The sequence below is a fragment of the Cucurbita pepo genome, chromosome 4, assembly GCF_057944985.1.
Source record: "Cucurbita pepo subsp. pepo isolate OVF chromosome 4, ASM5794498v1, whole genome shotgun sequence".
Lineage (NCBI taxonomy): Eukaryota > Viridiplantae > Streptophyta > Magnoliopsida > Cucurbitales > Cucurbitaceae > Cucurbita > Cucurbita pepo.
In genome coordinates this window covers 2,413,572-2,430,084 of record NC_141801.1, presented here as the reverse complement: position 1 = coordinate 2,430,084, position 16,513 = coordinate 2,413,572, and the positions used below count along the sequence as shown (strand labels likewise).

General features: G+C 36.0%; 2 protein-coding genes across 2 annotated transcripts; both read left to right on the top strand.

Annotated features, from left to right (window-relative positions):
* The first annotated feature begins 1,361 nt into the window (after nt 1-1,361).
* LOC111792182 (uncharacterized) lies at nt 1,362-6,173 on the top strand. Its single transcript, XM_023673524.2, has 6 exons — nt 1,362-1,467; nt 1,550-1,651; nt 1,815-2,014; nt 4,092-4,321; nt 5,553-5,855; nt 5,956-6,173. Exons 2-5 carry the CDS (start codon nt 1,560-1,562, stop codon nt 5,829-5,831), a joined length of 801 nt encoding a protein of 266 aa, XP_023529292.1. The 5' UTR covers nt 1,362-1,467; nt 1,550-1,559; the 3' UTR covers nt 5,832-5,855; nt 5,956-6,173.
* A 7,622-nt stretch (nt 6,174-13,795) lies between these two features.
* On the top strand, nt 13,796-15,308 carry LOC111793750 (putative WRKY transcription factor 75). Its single transcript, XM_023675779.2, has 2 exons — nt 13,796-14,205; nt 14,830-15,308. The coding sequence occupies exons 1-2, from the start codon at nt 13,862-13,864 to the stop codon at nt 15,008-15,010; spliced, it is 525 nt and encodes a 174-aa protein (XP_023531547.2). The 5' UTR covers nt 13,796-13,861; the 3' UTR covers nt 15,011-15,308.
* The last annotated feature ends 1,205 nt before the right edge of the window (nt 15,309-16,513 follow it).

Sequence of the window (16,513 nt, the reverse complement as noted above, 5' to 3'; positions counted from 1 at the left end):
CTTGAGCCCCTCAAGAACGACGTAATCGTTAACCGAACTTTCAAAAGTTTTATTAATATAATTAATCTTTTTAAAAAAAATTTAAATACCCCTTTAAATTTTTTAAAAATTAAAAAATAAACAACGTCAGTACACACGTCTTGATATACTTTTTGCTCGTGATCTTTCAAAAATAACATTAATATCCTTAAAATTTCAGAAAAATAATTTATAAAATTTATATTGATTTTTATAAAAATTAAGAACATTAATACTAATTTTAAAATTTTATGGGCATTTTTTTATATATATTTTTAAAAAAATTAAAGTGTATTAATAAAATTTTAAAGTTCGTATTTTTAAAATATTATTAAAAGTTTAATAATATGTTTTGAAATAAAATATTAATAGGTTTTCATGTAAATTAACGGTCCAAGTATTTTATTTTTTATTTTATAATTTAAAGGTGGACGCTAAAAAGTTTAGAGATGTTTTTATTAATTTATTTAATTTTTTAAATAGTAAGAGAAATTAAAAATTTAAAAACCTATTAAAATATAAATTATTAAAGGTGACTTTTAACATGTACTTGTCGAACCATAATAAATAACTCCATGTGGTTGGGAGAAATAATTAAAATTATTAATTGGCATTAATTATATAAAAATAGTTTTCAAAACTTATTAATTGAATTATATAATATAGCGTAGTATTTAAGACTAGGTCTATTTCATTTAAAATTAATGTTAAAAATAAAAATAGAAAATTATTTTTAAAATAAAAAATATTTTTTAATGGTCGAGTGTAGGAGATATAGTTTGATCTTCGAGTAAACATGCATCACGTGTTTATTTATTATATTAAAATTATTTTTTTTATTCTTGTGGATTAATTAAACTTAATTTTTTAAAAATTTGGATATTATTAAATATCATAATTGCATTAAATTTATAAAATTGATATCATTAAAAAAAATTATTACTTTCCTTTTTTTTTTTATAAAAATTTAAATAAAAAAACACACATAAAACAAAACAATACCCATCGTCATGAGACGTAGGACCCTCCTAATTTCCTATTATAGACGTACACGAGTTAAGTTTAGATTTTTTTTTGGAGTAACTCCAAGTTCTAGACTACAGCAAGAACAAAGTTCACAGTTCAACCCTCTATTTTCAACTTGGGTTGTCTAGCCAAAATTTTTAAATTTTTTAAATTTTTTTAAAAATATTGAATTAGACTTTTAACCCTATTTTTTAAAAATAATAATATATATATATATATATATATATATATATATATATATATATATATATATGTATATGTTTTTTTTTTTTTTTTTTTTTTTAAATTTAACTCAATTAAGAACTAAAAAGATTTAAGGGTGAGAGTTGGGTCGAGTTGTTCGGTAAGTTTTGCATTTCATTTTGGAGTGTGGACTATATTGCATAATTGAGGCGAATTTTCTGCGGCGTCTGGGACCCTTATGTTTGTATTCAATTCCACTTCTCTGTCTTTGATTTTCTTTATAATCCCATAACGATTGTTCTTCTTTGTTCACGAATTGAAGATCTTCAAAGATGGAGAGGGCTACGAAGAACGTGTTGCTTTCGTCGAATGGGGATGAGATCTCCAAGAATCTGGCTATTCATCTTGCCAAAAGGGGTTGCAGGTTCATCATCAAACTTCAAACTCGGTGGATTTTATGTTTGTTTATTGAGGAAATTGAGAGAAATGGAGGGCGTTAATCAAACTTTTTCGATTTGGGTTCTCTTTTTTGTGTTTGTTTTCCTCTGTATCTGTTGTTGATTCATGTTTTTCATGGTTTTGTTTAGATTGGTTTTGGTGGGAAATGAGACTGTTCTTCAGAGTATGCGTGAGGGGATTGTGGAATCGTTAAAGGGTGTCCTGCCTATTGGGGTTGTTGGATTGGATATGGAAGGGGAGAGAGAGGCGGCTTTTGATGAGGCTGTGAACGGCGCTTGTAGTGTTTTGGGAACTTTGGATGCTTTTGTTCATGCTTATTCTTACGAAGGTACAGCCCATCTATATAGCTTTTTTACCTGTATTTACTTGTGAGATCTCAAGTCGGTTGGAGAGGGGAGAAAGCATTCCTTATATGGGTGTGGAAACCTCTCTTAGTAGACACGTTTTGAAAACCTTGAGGGGAAGCTCGAAAGGGAAATCCCAAAGAGAATAATATCTATTAGCGGTGACTTGAGCTCTTACAAATGGTATAAGAGCTAGGCACTAGGCGGTGTGCCAGCGTGGACACTGGGCCTCCAAGGAGGTGGATTGTGAGATCTCACGTCGGTTGGAGAGGGGAACAAAACATTCCTTATAAGGGTGTGGAAACCTCTTCCTAGTAGACGCGTTTAAAAAACTTTGAGGGGAAGCTCGAAAGGAAAAGCCGAAAGAGAACAATAGCTGGTAGTGGTGGACTTGGGATGTTACAAATGGTATCAGAGCCAAGCACCGAGCGGTGTGCCAACGAGGACGTTGGGCCTCCAATTGGGTGGATTGTGAGATCTCACGTCGATTGGAGAGGGAAACAAAACCCCAATTCTTATAAGGGTGTGGAAACTTCTCCCTAGTAGACGCGTTTTAAAAACCTTAAGTGAAAGCCCGAAAAGAAAAGACCAAAGAGAACAATATCTGTTAGCGGTGGACTTGAGCTGTTACATTACTTTTTTCATGTCAACATGACTGATATATGTTCAAATACTATGATGTAGTGAGTTATATAGTTCTTGGTTTAATTGTTTTAGTTTCTTATATTACTTTGTTGTTGATTCTTCTATGAATATAGGTTTTAGGCTCTTGTTCAAGCTTAGGCTATACCATTCTGACTAGTCTGAATCATCTGCTCATAGTTTCTGCTAAACTCGATGATTGTTTACAGGGTTTGGTTTTCTTGAGTGAGCTTGGAATTGAAGTTAGAAGGGTTTTCTAATGAGTTTTAGTTGGGGCTAGGCTCAAATGGTCAAACACTTTTAGTTTAGAAGCTTACACCTTTGCCTGTGTTACAAGAGGCATTTGTTGCTTTTTGTGCCTTTGAGAGGTCCACAGAAGCTCGAGGCTTGGAATGTCGATGCCTCGTGTAAGAGTCAAAAGAATAATGTTAGCTTGTTTTCTATTCACCAAAATATTGATATGTATCATTTAGAGAAAAAGAAACAATTCTGCAATGTGGATCTTAGTTTTTTAAAACATTCTTAATGAGATCTCATGTCGGTTGGAGAGGGGAACGAAGCATTATGAGTGTGAAACCTCTCCCTAGCATACACGTTTTAAAAACCTTGAAGGGAAGCTGAAAGGGAAAGCCCAAATAGGACAATATCTGCTAACGGTGGACTTGGTTACAAATGGTATTAGAGCCAGATATTGGGTGGTGTGCTAGTTAGGACGCTGGGTCCCCAAGGGGGGTGGATTGTGAGATCCTACATTGATTAGAGAGGAAAACGAGTGTCAGTGAGGACGTTGGACACCAAAGGAGGGTGAATTGTGAGATCGTACATCTGTTGGAGAGGGAAATGAAACATTCTTGATAAGGGTGTGGAAACCTTTCCCTAGCAGACGCGTTTTAAAAACCTTGAGGGGAAACCTGAAAGTGAAAGCCCAAAGAGGACAATATCCGCTAGCAGTAGGTTTTGGCTGTTACAAATAGTATCAAAGTCAGTCATCAGGCGGTGTACCAGCGAAGATGCTGGTCTCCAAGGGGGTGGATTGTGAGATCCCACATCGGTTGGAGAGAGGAACGAAACATTCCTTATAACAAATTCCGGGTGTCGAAAACTCTCCTTAGAAGACGCGTTTTACAACCATGAGGTTGACGACAATACATAATGGGTCAAAGCGGACAATATCTGCTAGCGGTGGGCTTGAGCTGTTACATCATTCTTTCTGTCGAGCCAGTTTAGACAATGCTTCGTACAGAACTTTGTATTGTAAAATTTAGTGCCATGCACAATTGTCTCCTTATTGATCTTTGGTCTACATTTTGTTCAAGAACAAAACTCAGCTATGCTATTGGATGGTGATACTTAGGATGAACAACTTCTTTAAAAGCTCTTCTACTGTAAATTGTGTTAACTGCACTGCATTGCAAGCAGGTCCCATACAAGAGGTTCTTCAACTATCTGAAGAGGAATTCAAAAAGATTGTTAAGATAAATATGATGGCTTCATGGTTTCTGATGAAGGCGGTTTGTCGAAGAATGCGCGACCAGAAATCGGGAGGTTCGATAGTTTTTTTATCCTCCTTAATCGGTTCCGAGAGGGGACTGTATCCAGGAGCAGCTGCATTTGGATCATGCTCAGCAGGATTACAGCAGTTAGCTCGAGTAAGTAATTGTTGTTGTTCTTCTTCTCTGTATTTTTGCATCATAATTTGTTTGAGTTATCCAAGCTTCAAGCTTCATCTTCCTAAGTTAGCACCTTAGTATACGTCTTTGAAGTACCTTGACGTTGAAAGATGTGTGTGAGATCCCACATCGGTTGGGGAAGAGAATGAAACATTCTTTATTAAGGTGTGGAAACCTCTCTCTAGTAGACGCGTTTTAAAAACCCTGAGGGAAAACTTGAAAGGGAAAACTCAAAGAGGATAATGTTTGCTAGCGGTGGGCTTGAGCTGTTACAAATGGTATTAGAGCCAGACACCGGGCAACGTGCCAGTGAGGAGGCTAAGTCCCCAAGGGGGGTGGATTGTGAGATCCCACATTGATTAGGGAGGAGAATGAAGCATTCTTTATAAGGGTGTGGAAACCTCTCTCTAGTATACACATTTTAAAAACCTTGAGGGGAAACCTGAAAGGGAAAGCTCAAAGAGGACAATATCTGTTGGTGGTGGGCTTGAGCTGTTACAAATGGTATTAGAGCTAGACACCGGGCAATGTGCCGGTGAGGAGGTTGAGTTCGAAGGGGGGGTGGACATGAGGGGGTATTGCTAGTAAGGACGTTGGGTCCTGAAGGGAGGTGGATTGTGAGATCCCACATCGGTTGGGGGGGAGAATGAAGCATTCTTTATAAGGGGTGGAAACCTCTCCCTAGCAGACGCATTTTAAAAACCTTAAGGGGAAGCCCGGAAGAGTTCTCAAAGAGAACAATATCGACTAGCAGTAGACTTGGGCTGTTACAAATGGTATCGGAGCCGAATACCGGGCGATGTGCGAGACTGAGTCCCAAAGGGGGTGGACATGAGGTGGTGTGCCAACTAGAACGCTGGGCCCTGAAGGGGGTGGATTGTGAGATCCCACATCGGTTGGAGAGGGGAACAAAACATTCATTATAAGGGTGTGGATACCTCCCCCAGTAGACACATTTTAAAAACCGTAAGGGGAAGCCCGAAAGGAAAAGCTCAAAGAGGACAATATTTGCTAGTCGCGGGCTTAGGCTATTACAATACGTGTGATAGTATTTTCCTTTTCATGGTGTTTAGAAACAATCCAGCTGATATTCTCATCATATCAGCACGTGGTTTTCCGACTTTTTAAATCATAGATACTTGATATGATATGATATGAACGTCCGGATAAATTTTCTGATCTTTATAATATGTTGGCTGGATTTTTATAGACTGCAGCTTTGGACGTTGGAAAGTATAAGATCAGGGTGAATGCCATCTCCCGTGGATTGCACCTAGATGATGGATACCCTATATCAGTGGGGACGGAGAGAGCAAAGAAGCTAGTCAAGGATGCAGCCCCGCTCGAAAGATGGCTCGATATTAAAGACGATTTAGCTTCAACTGTGATCTATCTAATCAGTGACGGGTCACGGTACATGACCGGAACAACCATATTTGTCGACGGGGCACAGTCTCTAGTGAGGCCACGGATGCGCTCGTATATGTAGTTCTTCGTGCTCGGACAGTCTTAGGTTAGAACAACACCCATTACTTACACTCACAAGCTATGGTCTGCAAAAACATGCTTCCTTGGATGAATTGCTTGAGATTTTATTTTCATTGATTCTGCAGGAATAACGTCGCGGTGAGAGGTTCTTGATTCACTCCGACCAACCGTGATTGTGGTTTTCTACAAATGCTCGTGAATAAAGTTGTTGGATGTGCAAGAAGATTCGAGGATGACAAGATTTAAACCTCTAATCTTTTATTTTACCACGTATGTTTAAAATGCACAGGTTTGGATTTTTAGAAACTAATGTTTCGGAATAAAACGCTTAATTTACTTAGAATCTAATCTTTTATAGATCCAACGGTAATTACGGCGGCTTATTACAATTTATAATCTTTCGATCTATACCAAGTCCGATAACAAACACGAGGAGCGCCTCAAAATAGCATTGACAACCTTAAGAACAATACATATATATCAAACTTTTAAGTTTCGACTTTAGATATGGTGTCATAGGTCGGAGTCTCAAAAGTCCTTGCAAACATAGAGCGGGTGACCAAGTGGTCTCACTTGACTACCACCGTCGAGGTGCGTTGTTTATTGAGGTTGGTAAGTTACTATCATTGGGTTCAAGATTTTACCAAAATAACTATACCTCTAACCCATTTGACTTAAAAAAGGGAACTCGTTTGTTTGGAGTGTGGCTTCGAGTAGAGTTTCCGACAGCTCAAGCAAATGTTGGTTACAACATCAATACGGTTGTGCATTTGTAACCGCCCAAACCCACCTAGTAGATATTGTCTGTTTTGACTCGTTACGTATCGCTACCAGCTTCACGATTTTAAAATACGTGTCGGGGAGAGGTTTTCAAACCCTTATAAGGAATGCTTCGTTCTTCTCTCGAGTGGATGTGAGATCTCACAATTCATAAAGATTTCATTTATATGGACCCAATCCAACTCAAATAAATTTATAACACGACTCAAATATAAGAATTAAGTTAGATTGATCGAGTTTTTCCAGTCGTAAAATAATAAATAGTGTAATAGAAAGGTGTTGAGTGAGGAAATGGTTTTGATGTCTCTTAGTCTCCTTAGAAATGATTTGAAAAGCTCAACTTTTGGACTTTTGATTATCTTTACTTCGAGTCTCCATTTTCGGGTCATTCCTTGCTTGATTCTAATCTATTCAATGGGTTTTTATATCGAAAAACGCTCTAAAACTTGGAGAATCAAATAGGTACAGATCTCATTCGAAGCTTAGACATAAGCTCGAATCTTTTCTTTTTGATCGAGGATTGAATTTTTGAAATTTTAGGTTATCCCTAAATTCATATCAAAACTTGTTCTTTTAAAAGTTATACGTAAAAGAAAACGTCATACAAACAAAGTCGTATAGGTTCCAATGATGAACGAGGAAGCCATTGTGTCAAAAATCAAGAACACAATTCAAATTCAATCATTTGAATTTTTTTAGAAAATATTTGAGGTAGCTTGGTGATTTCTTATTCAACAGAGACTAGATCGCTTTACGAATTATCTGTGTTTTTTTTCACTAATGTGTGCTTCGATTAAGAAGCTCATACAAGTTTAATATCTTAATTGAATGGCTACTTTCAAGTTGATACTCGAAAATCATAGAACAGACACGTGATTAAGATTTCTTAACAACCGAACATTTGTAACAGTCCAAACCCACCGCTAGCAAATATTGTCCTCGACCTCACAGTTTTTAAAACGCGTTTGGTTGGGAGAGGTTTTCATACCCTTATAAGTAATAATTCGTTATTCTCTTCAACTGATGTAAAATTTGAAATAAGGGTTTCACCATTAAAGATTTATGTATCGACCAGTTGAGCTATGCTTAAATTGACAAATTCTCTTCCATATCAAATAAAATAACTGTTTTCTTTTTCATTTTTTTTAGTGAATGGTGTCGGGCTCTGAAACCAATTATAACAGCTCAAGCCCACCGCTAGCAGATATTGTCCATTTTAGCTCGTTACATATTCCCATCAGCCTCACGATTTTAAAACATGTCTACTGTGGAAAGGTTTTCACACCCTTATAAAGACTCTTTCGTTCTCCTCTCCAATTGAGATCTCACAATCGCACTTTTAATGGCAGCAGACTTGCGATTGTGCGGCACTCACTTTCCAACGACAAGTGAGTTAAGCCAATTCGTTCTTGCGCCGCCTACGGCCAAGCGACGTATGCTCGAGCCTCTGACCTCGGTTTTAAGAGAATGTTTTAGAAAACTAGGGCAGAGAGAGATTTTTGAAAGAGACGTTATATAAGCAAGCAAGAGAGAAATAACAACGGCTCACAGTATATAACCTTGGGCAAGGAGAAGCTGACAACTAGTCGTATCCCCCTATAGTACATTCTGAGGCATTTCATGTTTGACAGGCTTAGACATGATATTTCTAAAATGTCATACTTCCTAGAAATACAAAAGTAAAACACTAGAATGTGAAAAGACATAAAGGGTTGGGCTTGTCATGGGCATGCGGCCATGGGCAACACGCATTGGACGAGCATGACCGTGACACCCAGCATCCTCACCGGCACACGAAATGGTATCAAAGCCAGACACCAGACAATGTACCAGTGAGGACGTTGGACCACCAAGGAAGGTAGATTCTGAGATCTCACATCGATTAGAGAGGAGAACTAATCATTCCTTACAAGGGTATGAAAATCTCTTCCTAGTAGACACATTGTAAAACCATGAAGCTGACCACGATACATAACAGACCAAAACAAACAACATCTACACACTCAACAAGTTAACGAACCGAAGTTAGAATATTTGTTTAGTAAGTATCATCACTTATGTCATGATAGCTAGAGTTGAAAGCTCATAAAAGAAACAAACTCTAGAAGTTGGTCATGGTTGAATGAAAGAAGAGAGAAGGGGTATTTTTGTCTTTTTGGAGTTGCCAATGGTTTGTCTTATTATAATTATGGGAGCCAAAAAAGTTAAAAGGGAAATTCAAAGTGGGTCAATTTCGAACATTGGAATAATATTAATTATTTTTTTATTATAAAGTGGAGAGACCAACTTAAAATAGCCTACCATATTAATATTCAATATATATCCATATAATTTGAGGAAGGGGCTGCCGCCGTCACTTATAAATCATGTTTTACTAATTCATGAATTTCTCCGAATAATGATTTTTCGTATTAAAATGATTTAGCGAAAAATGATCTAAGAGTCTGATCGAGAGCCATGTTATGATGAAAGGACGGGTTGTTTTCGTATGCCCATGAGTCTAATCAAGGATACATTGGCTAGCTATGAAGAAGATGTGCGAGACAAAATATAGAGAACGGTCAAACTTTTGTGATCTACGACATTTTAAAAGGATTTAGGGTCGTTGAAAACCGAAACTGTCTTGTGTGAACGAGGCATTGGATATTTTAGTGGGTATTCACAAATCTAAATTACAAGAATTGAGTTGGATAGGGTTCGATTTTTTTTTTTTTTTTTTTTCAATTTATATTGAGTTGAATTTTTAGAAAATTGATGTAACGACCCAAATATACCGCTAACAGATATTTTCCTTTTTGGGCTTTCCCTCTCGGACTTCCCCTCAAGGCTTTAAAACACGTCTTCTAGGGGAAGGTTTCCACACCCTTATAAATGGTGGTTTGTTCTCCTCCCCAACCAATGTGGGACATCACAATCCACCCCCCTTCGGGGCCAGCGTTCTCGCTGGCACTCTTTCTTTCCTCCAATCGATGTGGGACAACCCCTAAATCCATCCACTGGGCCCCGAAGAAGGGTGGATTGTGATGTCCCACATTGGTTGGGGAGGAGAACAAACCACCATTTATAGGGGTGTGGAAACCTTTCCCTAGCGGACGCGTTTTAAAGCCTTGAGGGGAAGCCCAAAGAGGACAATATCTGCTAGCGGTGGATCTGGGTCGTTACAATTGAAAATGTGCAAGACAAAAAAATACATAATGGTCAGACTAGTGATGCATTGTGACTTGTTTAATGTTTGATATTCGAGCTTTATGAGATTTTAATTATTAATGTAACATGTATCGTGCATAAATATAATTGCTTTAAACAATTAAAAAAAAAACCCGATAACCCAGGTTGAAGTTAGGTTGTGAACTTTATTCAAGTTGCTTAGATCACTAACCGTGACATCTCACATTGGTTGGAGAAGGGAACGAAACATTCTTTATAAAGACGTGGAAATCTCTCCCTAATGGTGATACGTAACAGGCCAAAGCAGACAATATCCGCTAGCGGTGGGCTTGAGCTGTTACACCAACTCAATCAACCCGAAATTTTGGTCCATCCATAAGTTTCTTCCAACCCAACTCAACTCGATGTATCTCTATCTCATGAGAGCAGCAAGAAGAAGAAACAGTGCTAATCCAAACTTCTAAAGATCATGCACTCGATCCAATCCACGGGATCAGAGATTCAAAGAATCGATTAAATAACCTATTTTTCTTTGTAATGGAACTCTAAATCCAGACCACGTGAACTCGTATAACTTCCGACCTCTATCAACAATAGCAAAAAAGTCATAAAATTATTTTATACGTCAAGAAAATTTTCTACACAAAAATCCGAACATAGAGGCTAAGGTATTGACCAAAAGACTTTATAATTTAGAAATATCGACATATCTATAGAAATTTCACACGACAATGATCATACACGTGTTATGCTAATAATTTAATAAATATATATATTTATATATTAAATGAAATAAATCTTTACTGCCACGTGGCAGATTCTGCATAAATTTATGACTTCAAACAAAGTTGGCATGCAAGAATGGACTCTTGATAATTGTGTTTTGAGGATAATATTTATTATTTATTTATTATTTTTTTCTCTCTTTTTTATATTATTATTATTATTATTTATATTTATTAATTTTGACCAATGGACTTTGACTAAAATATCTCTGATAAATGTGCCCCACAATCTTCAGACAAATATATATATATATATATATATATATATATATATATTTCGAGCGATTAATTTAGTAGATAAAATATTAATTATTATTTTAAAAGATTAACAATTACGAAGATTATATTTATTTTTCTAAAGCTTGATTAGTTTTATTAAACTCGATTTTAATTAATTATATTTACTTATCATTTATTTTAATTATGTGAATAAGTGTACGTAACTGTGTGACTTTATGACTAAGTGATTAAGTCTAAGAACTGTCTAGAAAGAACTATCCACATGGGTTGACCAACAAGCCCACCCAAACTCGAGTTGACCCACATGGGTCGACTAGGGCATCAGATACTAACCCACTTAGATTAGCCAAGGCTAACCCTACATGACTCGTATGGGTTGGGTGAGGTTGATAATTAAGAGACGAGTCCAACATGATAGCTTGTTCGATAGAGTAGTAATTTCAGAAATTCTAATAAAGTTCTTGACATCATTATGAAAAGGTTCTTGATGTGACACCCGAGTAAATGAGAGGTATATGAATAAATTAAAATCACAGATTTTGTGCATATTTACAAAATAAATATATTAATATATTATTAGCGTAAAAATCGATAAAATTAATATCTTAAAATAAATTTAATTTATACAATTTAAAAAAAAAAACGTTAGAAACAAATTTTATTTATTTTTTTTTTTAAAATTTAACATAGTAAAAAATGGAATTTTTTAATTAAAAATATATGTGTTAATAATAAAAACAAACAAAAGCAAAGGGGAGTTCGAGGAAACCGAGGGAAGAGCCGCCGCAGACATTCACTGTAATTAATATAATATTAAAAAAAAGGAAATTAATAAAAAGATTTTATTTTATTTTATTTTATTTTATTTTATTTTCAATTTATGGAAACAAGTCCAAATTCATTTCCTTCGAGTGTTTCTTTGACTCACATCACATGAATCATCATTTTTTGTAAATTTATTATTATTATTTTTTACAATTTCTTAATTTATTTTCCAATAAATCTCGTCTCCGATCGATTTAAACCTTATTTTGGTCTCTAACGTTCTATCAGTAATTTTTTTCTTACGAGTTTCTTTATTATGATATCTACTTTTTGTGAGATCCCACCTCGATTGGAGCAGAGAACGAGCGTCAGCGAAGACGCTAGACCTAAAGGAGAGTGGATTGTGAGATCCCAAGTCGGTCGGAGAGGAGAACGAAACATTCTTTATAAGGGTGTGAAAACCTCTCCCTAACATTGACGAACCCGTCATAGAGGAGAAACCAAAAGGGAGAGTACAAAGAGGACAATATCTACTTACTGTCTGTGTGTTTGAGCTATTACACTTTTATGTATTTTTTAAATTTTTAATTTTTTTTTGTTAACGAAATAATGAGAAAATAAGGTTCGTGAAATGCTCATTTGGACGAGGGTTTCAAAATTTCTATGTTTGTAAAGCGAAGTGGGCTAATTAGGTTGACGTGTATGAATGTAAAGTGGAGTGGGACATGTCGGGGTCGGGATTAAAGTAGAGATGGTGAATATAATTTTCGTATCCAACCCGATTTTGTTTATCTCATTCTTCATTTAAACGGACGAGATAGAAATATTATGATTTAAAATACGGCCAAAAATGGAATTTTTACTATAGATTAAAGTTACTTATGCGTGATAAATGTAATTAATTACGTCAAGTAATTTCTAATGTTCTTTTTTCTTCTTTACTATAATCTCTTTTCTTTAATTTCTAATTTTTATGTTTTTGACGAAAATATTTAAACATTTGATGGTCTCGACATTTCTTACAACATGTGAGTGAAGACTATCCCACAGACCGACACGAGTCTACTAGAGAAATTGAATGACTTATTAGACACAAAATGATATGAACCGTGGCCAAAAAATTGTCATACCTCAAGGTTCAATTACAAAGTCGAGAGCCAAGAAGTTACAACAAGTTTTAATCACTTATATTTAAGTTATGGTGAGCTCGCCAAAGGAAGCTCTAGAAGATATTGGAATCGTTCCCTACATGCTGGTCCTTATGGAGCTTCAAGATGAAGATGCGTTAAATGTATTTTTACATAGCAATATTGTCTGTTTTGGCCTGTTACATATTATCGCTAGTCTGACGGTTTGTCCTCTCCAACATCCTCGTTAGCACACCGCTCGATGTCTGACTCTGATACCATTTGTAACAGTCCAAGCCTACTACTAGCAAATATTGTCCATTTTTGCCCGTTATGTATCTCCGTCAGGCTCATGATTTGCCCTCCGCTTTAGAAGCCATGAACCTTAGCTCAAACCCCATTGCTCAGCTTTGATATCATTTGTAACAACACAATCTCACCCCTAGCAGGTACTGTTATATTTGAGTTTCCCTCAAGGTTTTAAAACGTGTTCGCTAGAGAGAGATTTCGTTCCCCTGGAATTTTCTGTTCTTCGTTTTTCATTTTAAAAATTCATATGTATTAGAACTTGCATGCTATCGTCATTCAGTTGATTTTGATCAATAATTTTTGTGAAGTAACACGAATCACGAGTTTATAAACGAATTTTCTTTACTCTTGATATTGATCATAAAGGTAATTCGTTTCAAAATTTTTCGTTCGATTGATTCTTTATCGTTTCTGGGTTCTTTGAAAATTTAAATCTGAAGGTCATGTTCCGAGTTACATAACACAAAATTAAGATTTCGTAGACATTTCAAACACCTTTTGCAGTTCACCAATTTAACCCGAATAAAAAAGTACACAGCTAAAATTGTGTACTTTTAAAGTTCGACTTTTTCCTCTCGAGTAAGAAAATCATGATCGGGAAGTTTTCAAAAATAATTTTCTTTTCCAAATTTTCAAAATTTGACCTAATTTTTAATTACATTAAAAAAAAACACACACAAAAAAAAAAAAAAAAAAAAAAAAAAAAAAAAAAAAAAGACACAAAAAGAAACCGCCTCACTTTCCGTGGCGCCTACGGCACTACTGGCAGCTATATATTCACTGTTCGTCCTCTCCGCTTTCTCCAAATCTCTCTCTTCTCTTCTTTTTCCTCTCCCCCGCCGGCGCCGCCGATATCAATGGAGAATTATCAGATGTTTTTCCCCTGCTCCGGCGGCGAAGGGTTGTCGGCTTATCATCATCCCGACATGTCGTCCGACAGTGGGTCCGATGTTTTTGGGAGTTTTCACGGTGGGAATCTGCAGGAAAATGGGTTTTTGAAGATGGAGACGGCGGCGGTGGTGGAAGGCGACAGGAATAGCGGCGGCGATAGCTACCAAATCGGCGGCGGAAAAAAGAAAGGGGAGAAGAAGGTGAGGAAACCGAGATATGCTTTTGAGACAAAGAGCCAAGTTGACATTCTTGATGATGGATATCGTTGGAGGAAATATGGTCAAAAAGCTGTCAAAAACAAGTTTCCTAGGTAATTAATTCAATTTTGTTTTTTTTTTTTTTTTTTTTTTTTTTCTGTTCTTAGTTTAACTGCCCGGTCTTAATTCAGCTCCCGATGCTTGAATAACTCATTTAAAACTAAGTGTTCATATGTATTTAATTAGATATTCGAGTGTATAAACTTGTTAGTATAAGCTTTCAAACTTGAGTTAAATAATTTGAATTTTATAATCTATATATTGTTTAAACTCATTAGCCTAAGCACGGGAATACGTTTATAGGTCGAGAATAATTAGTTCAAAACGATCTTGACCCTGTTCTTGTTTTAAGATTATGCATTAACGTTCTTGACCTTCTTCTCGTCTGGAGATTTATCTATCACATACACGTGCACGTATATATAGATCAATCGTCAGTTCTTCTCTAGGTTTTTCGATATTTGTATCTATACCTCTAAAACGATCTTGACCCTCTTCTCATCTCAAGATTTATATATTACGAACATATGCATGCATATATAGATCAACGATCAGTCACCAATTCTTCCCTGAATCTCTTGAGGTTCCATGTTACAAACATAATCATGTTCGAGCTTGAAGATATCACTGTTTCTTTCTATACATCTCGAGATTAATGTAATTACGAACACGTGCAGGAGCTATTATAGGTGCACGCATCAAGGATGTAATGTGAAGAAACAAGTGCAAAGGTTAACAAGAGACGAAGGGGTAGTGGTGACAACGTATGAAGGCATGCACACACACTCCATTGATAAGCCAACAGATAACTTCGAACAAATCTTGAGTAGAATGCAGATTTACGGTACATCTTTCTGAGAAAAGAAAAATGATCTTCTGTTTGATGAAGACGATGATCGGAGAGAGAAGCCAACACCATGATATTGAATCAAATCACACACATTAATACTTGTGGATAGTGTAATCAAAACATGGCCGATCATGTTTTATACTCATCATCAGCTCCTCGGTTTATTTTCAATATGTAGAAATTAATAACATATCTTGCGAGTTTCAGCCTCATTGATTAAATGAGCATTTCGAGATATAAGATTATAAAATCTAAATTCTTAACCTAATTCAAATATACATAAATTTATTTTGATCGGAAATTAAATTCTTGTTACGAATATTTTGTACAATAAACAATTTGAAAAAGACGGTTCGACCAAAATATAAACTAACCTAAACTCTAAGCTATAAGAACGATAATAAATTAATAAAATAGGGAAACAAAAAAATCGTCCGTTTGTCACGCACTTTGTCACAATCGCAGTTTCTAGGCAGCGGATTTGGCGATTGTGCGACACTCACTCTCAGCACTGAGTGAGTCAAGCCAACTTCGGATCACGTTGCCTACGGTCGAACACAGTTTATACATCAGGTCTCGATTTCAAGAGAAGATTTTAGAAAGCACGGGAGAGTTTTGTAAGTAAGAGAGAGGGGTGTTATATAGCATGCAACTAAAAAGGCAACAACAACAGCTTAAACAGTATATAACTTTTCGGGTAGGGAGAATTTGGCAACTAGTCGCATCAGCCTATAGTACATTTTGAGGCATTTCATGTCTACCAGGTGTAGCCATGATCTCGCTGAAACGTCATACTCTTAAAGAAAACAAGAAGGAAATAATACAACATGAAAGCAGTAAAAGAAAGTGGTAAGGTAGTACAAGGTAAGAGTTTCGACTTGTCACGGGCATGCGGCCATGGACAACACGCCTTGGAAAAGCATGATCGTGACACACTGCATCCATTCACTTGTTTACTGCAGAAGTTTTCGGTATATAATGCCCCACAAATATTAATAGTATAGTGAGGTTGAAACACGAGAGTGCCTGCTTCTTTCACGCTGGCCTAAGTCAGTCTTTTGGTAAGCGTAACCGTGTTTATATATCCATATCCATATCTATATATATCTTCATGTTGTCATTTCGAAATGCTGCTTCAACTGCAATTTCAACTACCAAAAAACTAAGTTGTCTCGAAGAACCTAGATGTGAGGAAGCCGGAGCAATAAAAACCCGTATACCCAAGTAGCATATACCTCCGTAATATCTCTTCATACTGTCAAATACAGAATTAAACTTTTTTCAAACGGATACTGCTTTCGACTACCGAGTTTATATTAGTTTACCTAATATGAAAAACACTCACAGCAACAACGAAGAAATATCTCATTACAACTATCGATTTTTTATTCTCGTCGAAAACAAACACTCACGGCCATGATTTTTCTCGAAACACAACACAGAATCCAACCATGATTTTTCTTCATTATATCTTTTCGTAAGTCACACTCTGTCGTCACAGTTTATTATAT

What these genes read in the sequence shown, in the direction of transcription:
- LOC111792182 (XM_023673524.2), top strand. Translation starts at nt 1,560, where the DNA reads ATGGAGAGGGCTACGAAGAACGTGTTGCTTTCGTCGAATGGGGATGAG. An exon ending in CTTGCCAAAAGGGGTTGCAG is followed by an intron (nt 1,652 to 1,814) that starts GTTCATCATCAA and finishes GGTTTTGTTTAG; the next exon opens with ATTGGTTTTGGTGGGAAATG. An exon ending in TCATGCTTATTCTTACGAAG is followed by an intron (nt 2,015 to 4,091) that starts GTACAGCCCATC and finishes CATTGCAAGCAG; the next exon opens with GTCCCATACAAGAGGTTCTT.
- LOC111793750 (XM_023675779.2), top strand. Translation starts at nt 13,862, where the DNA reads ATGGAGAATTATCAGATGTTTTTCCCCTGCTCCGGCGGCGAAGGGTTG. An exon ending in GTCAAAAACAAGTTTCCTAG is followed by an intron (nt 14,206 to 14,829) that starts GTAATTAATTCA and finishes GAACACGTGCAG; the next exon opens with GAGCTATTATAGGTGCACGC.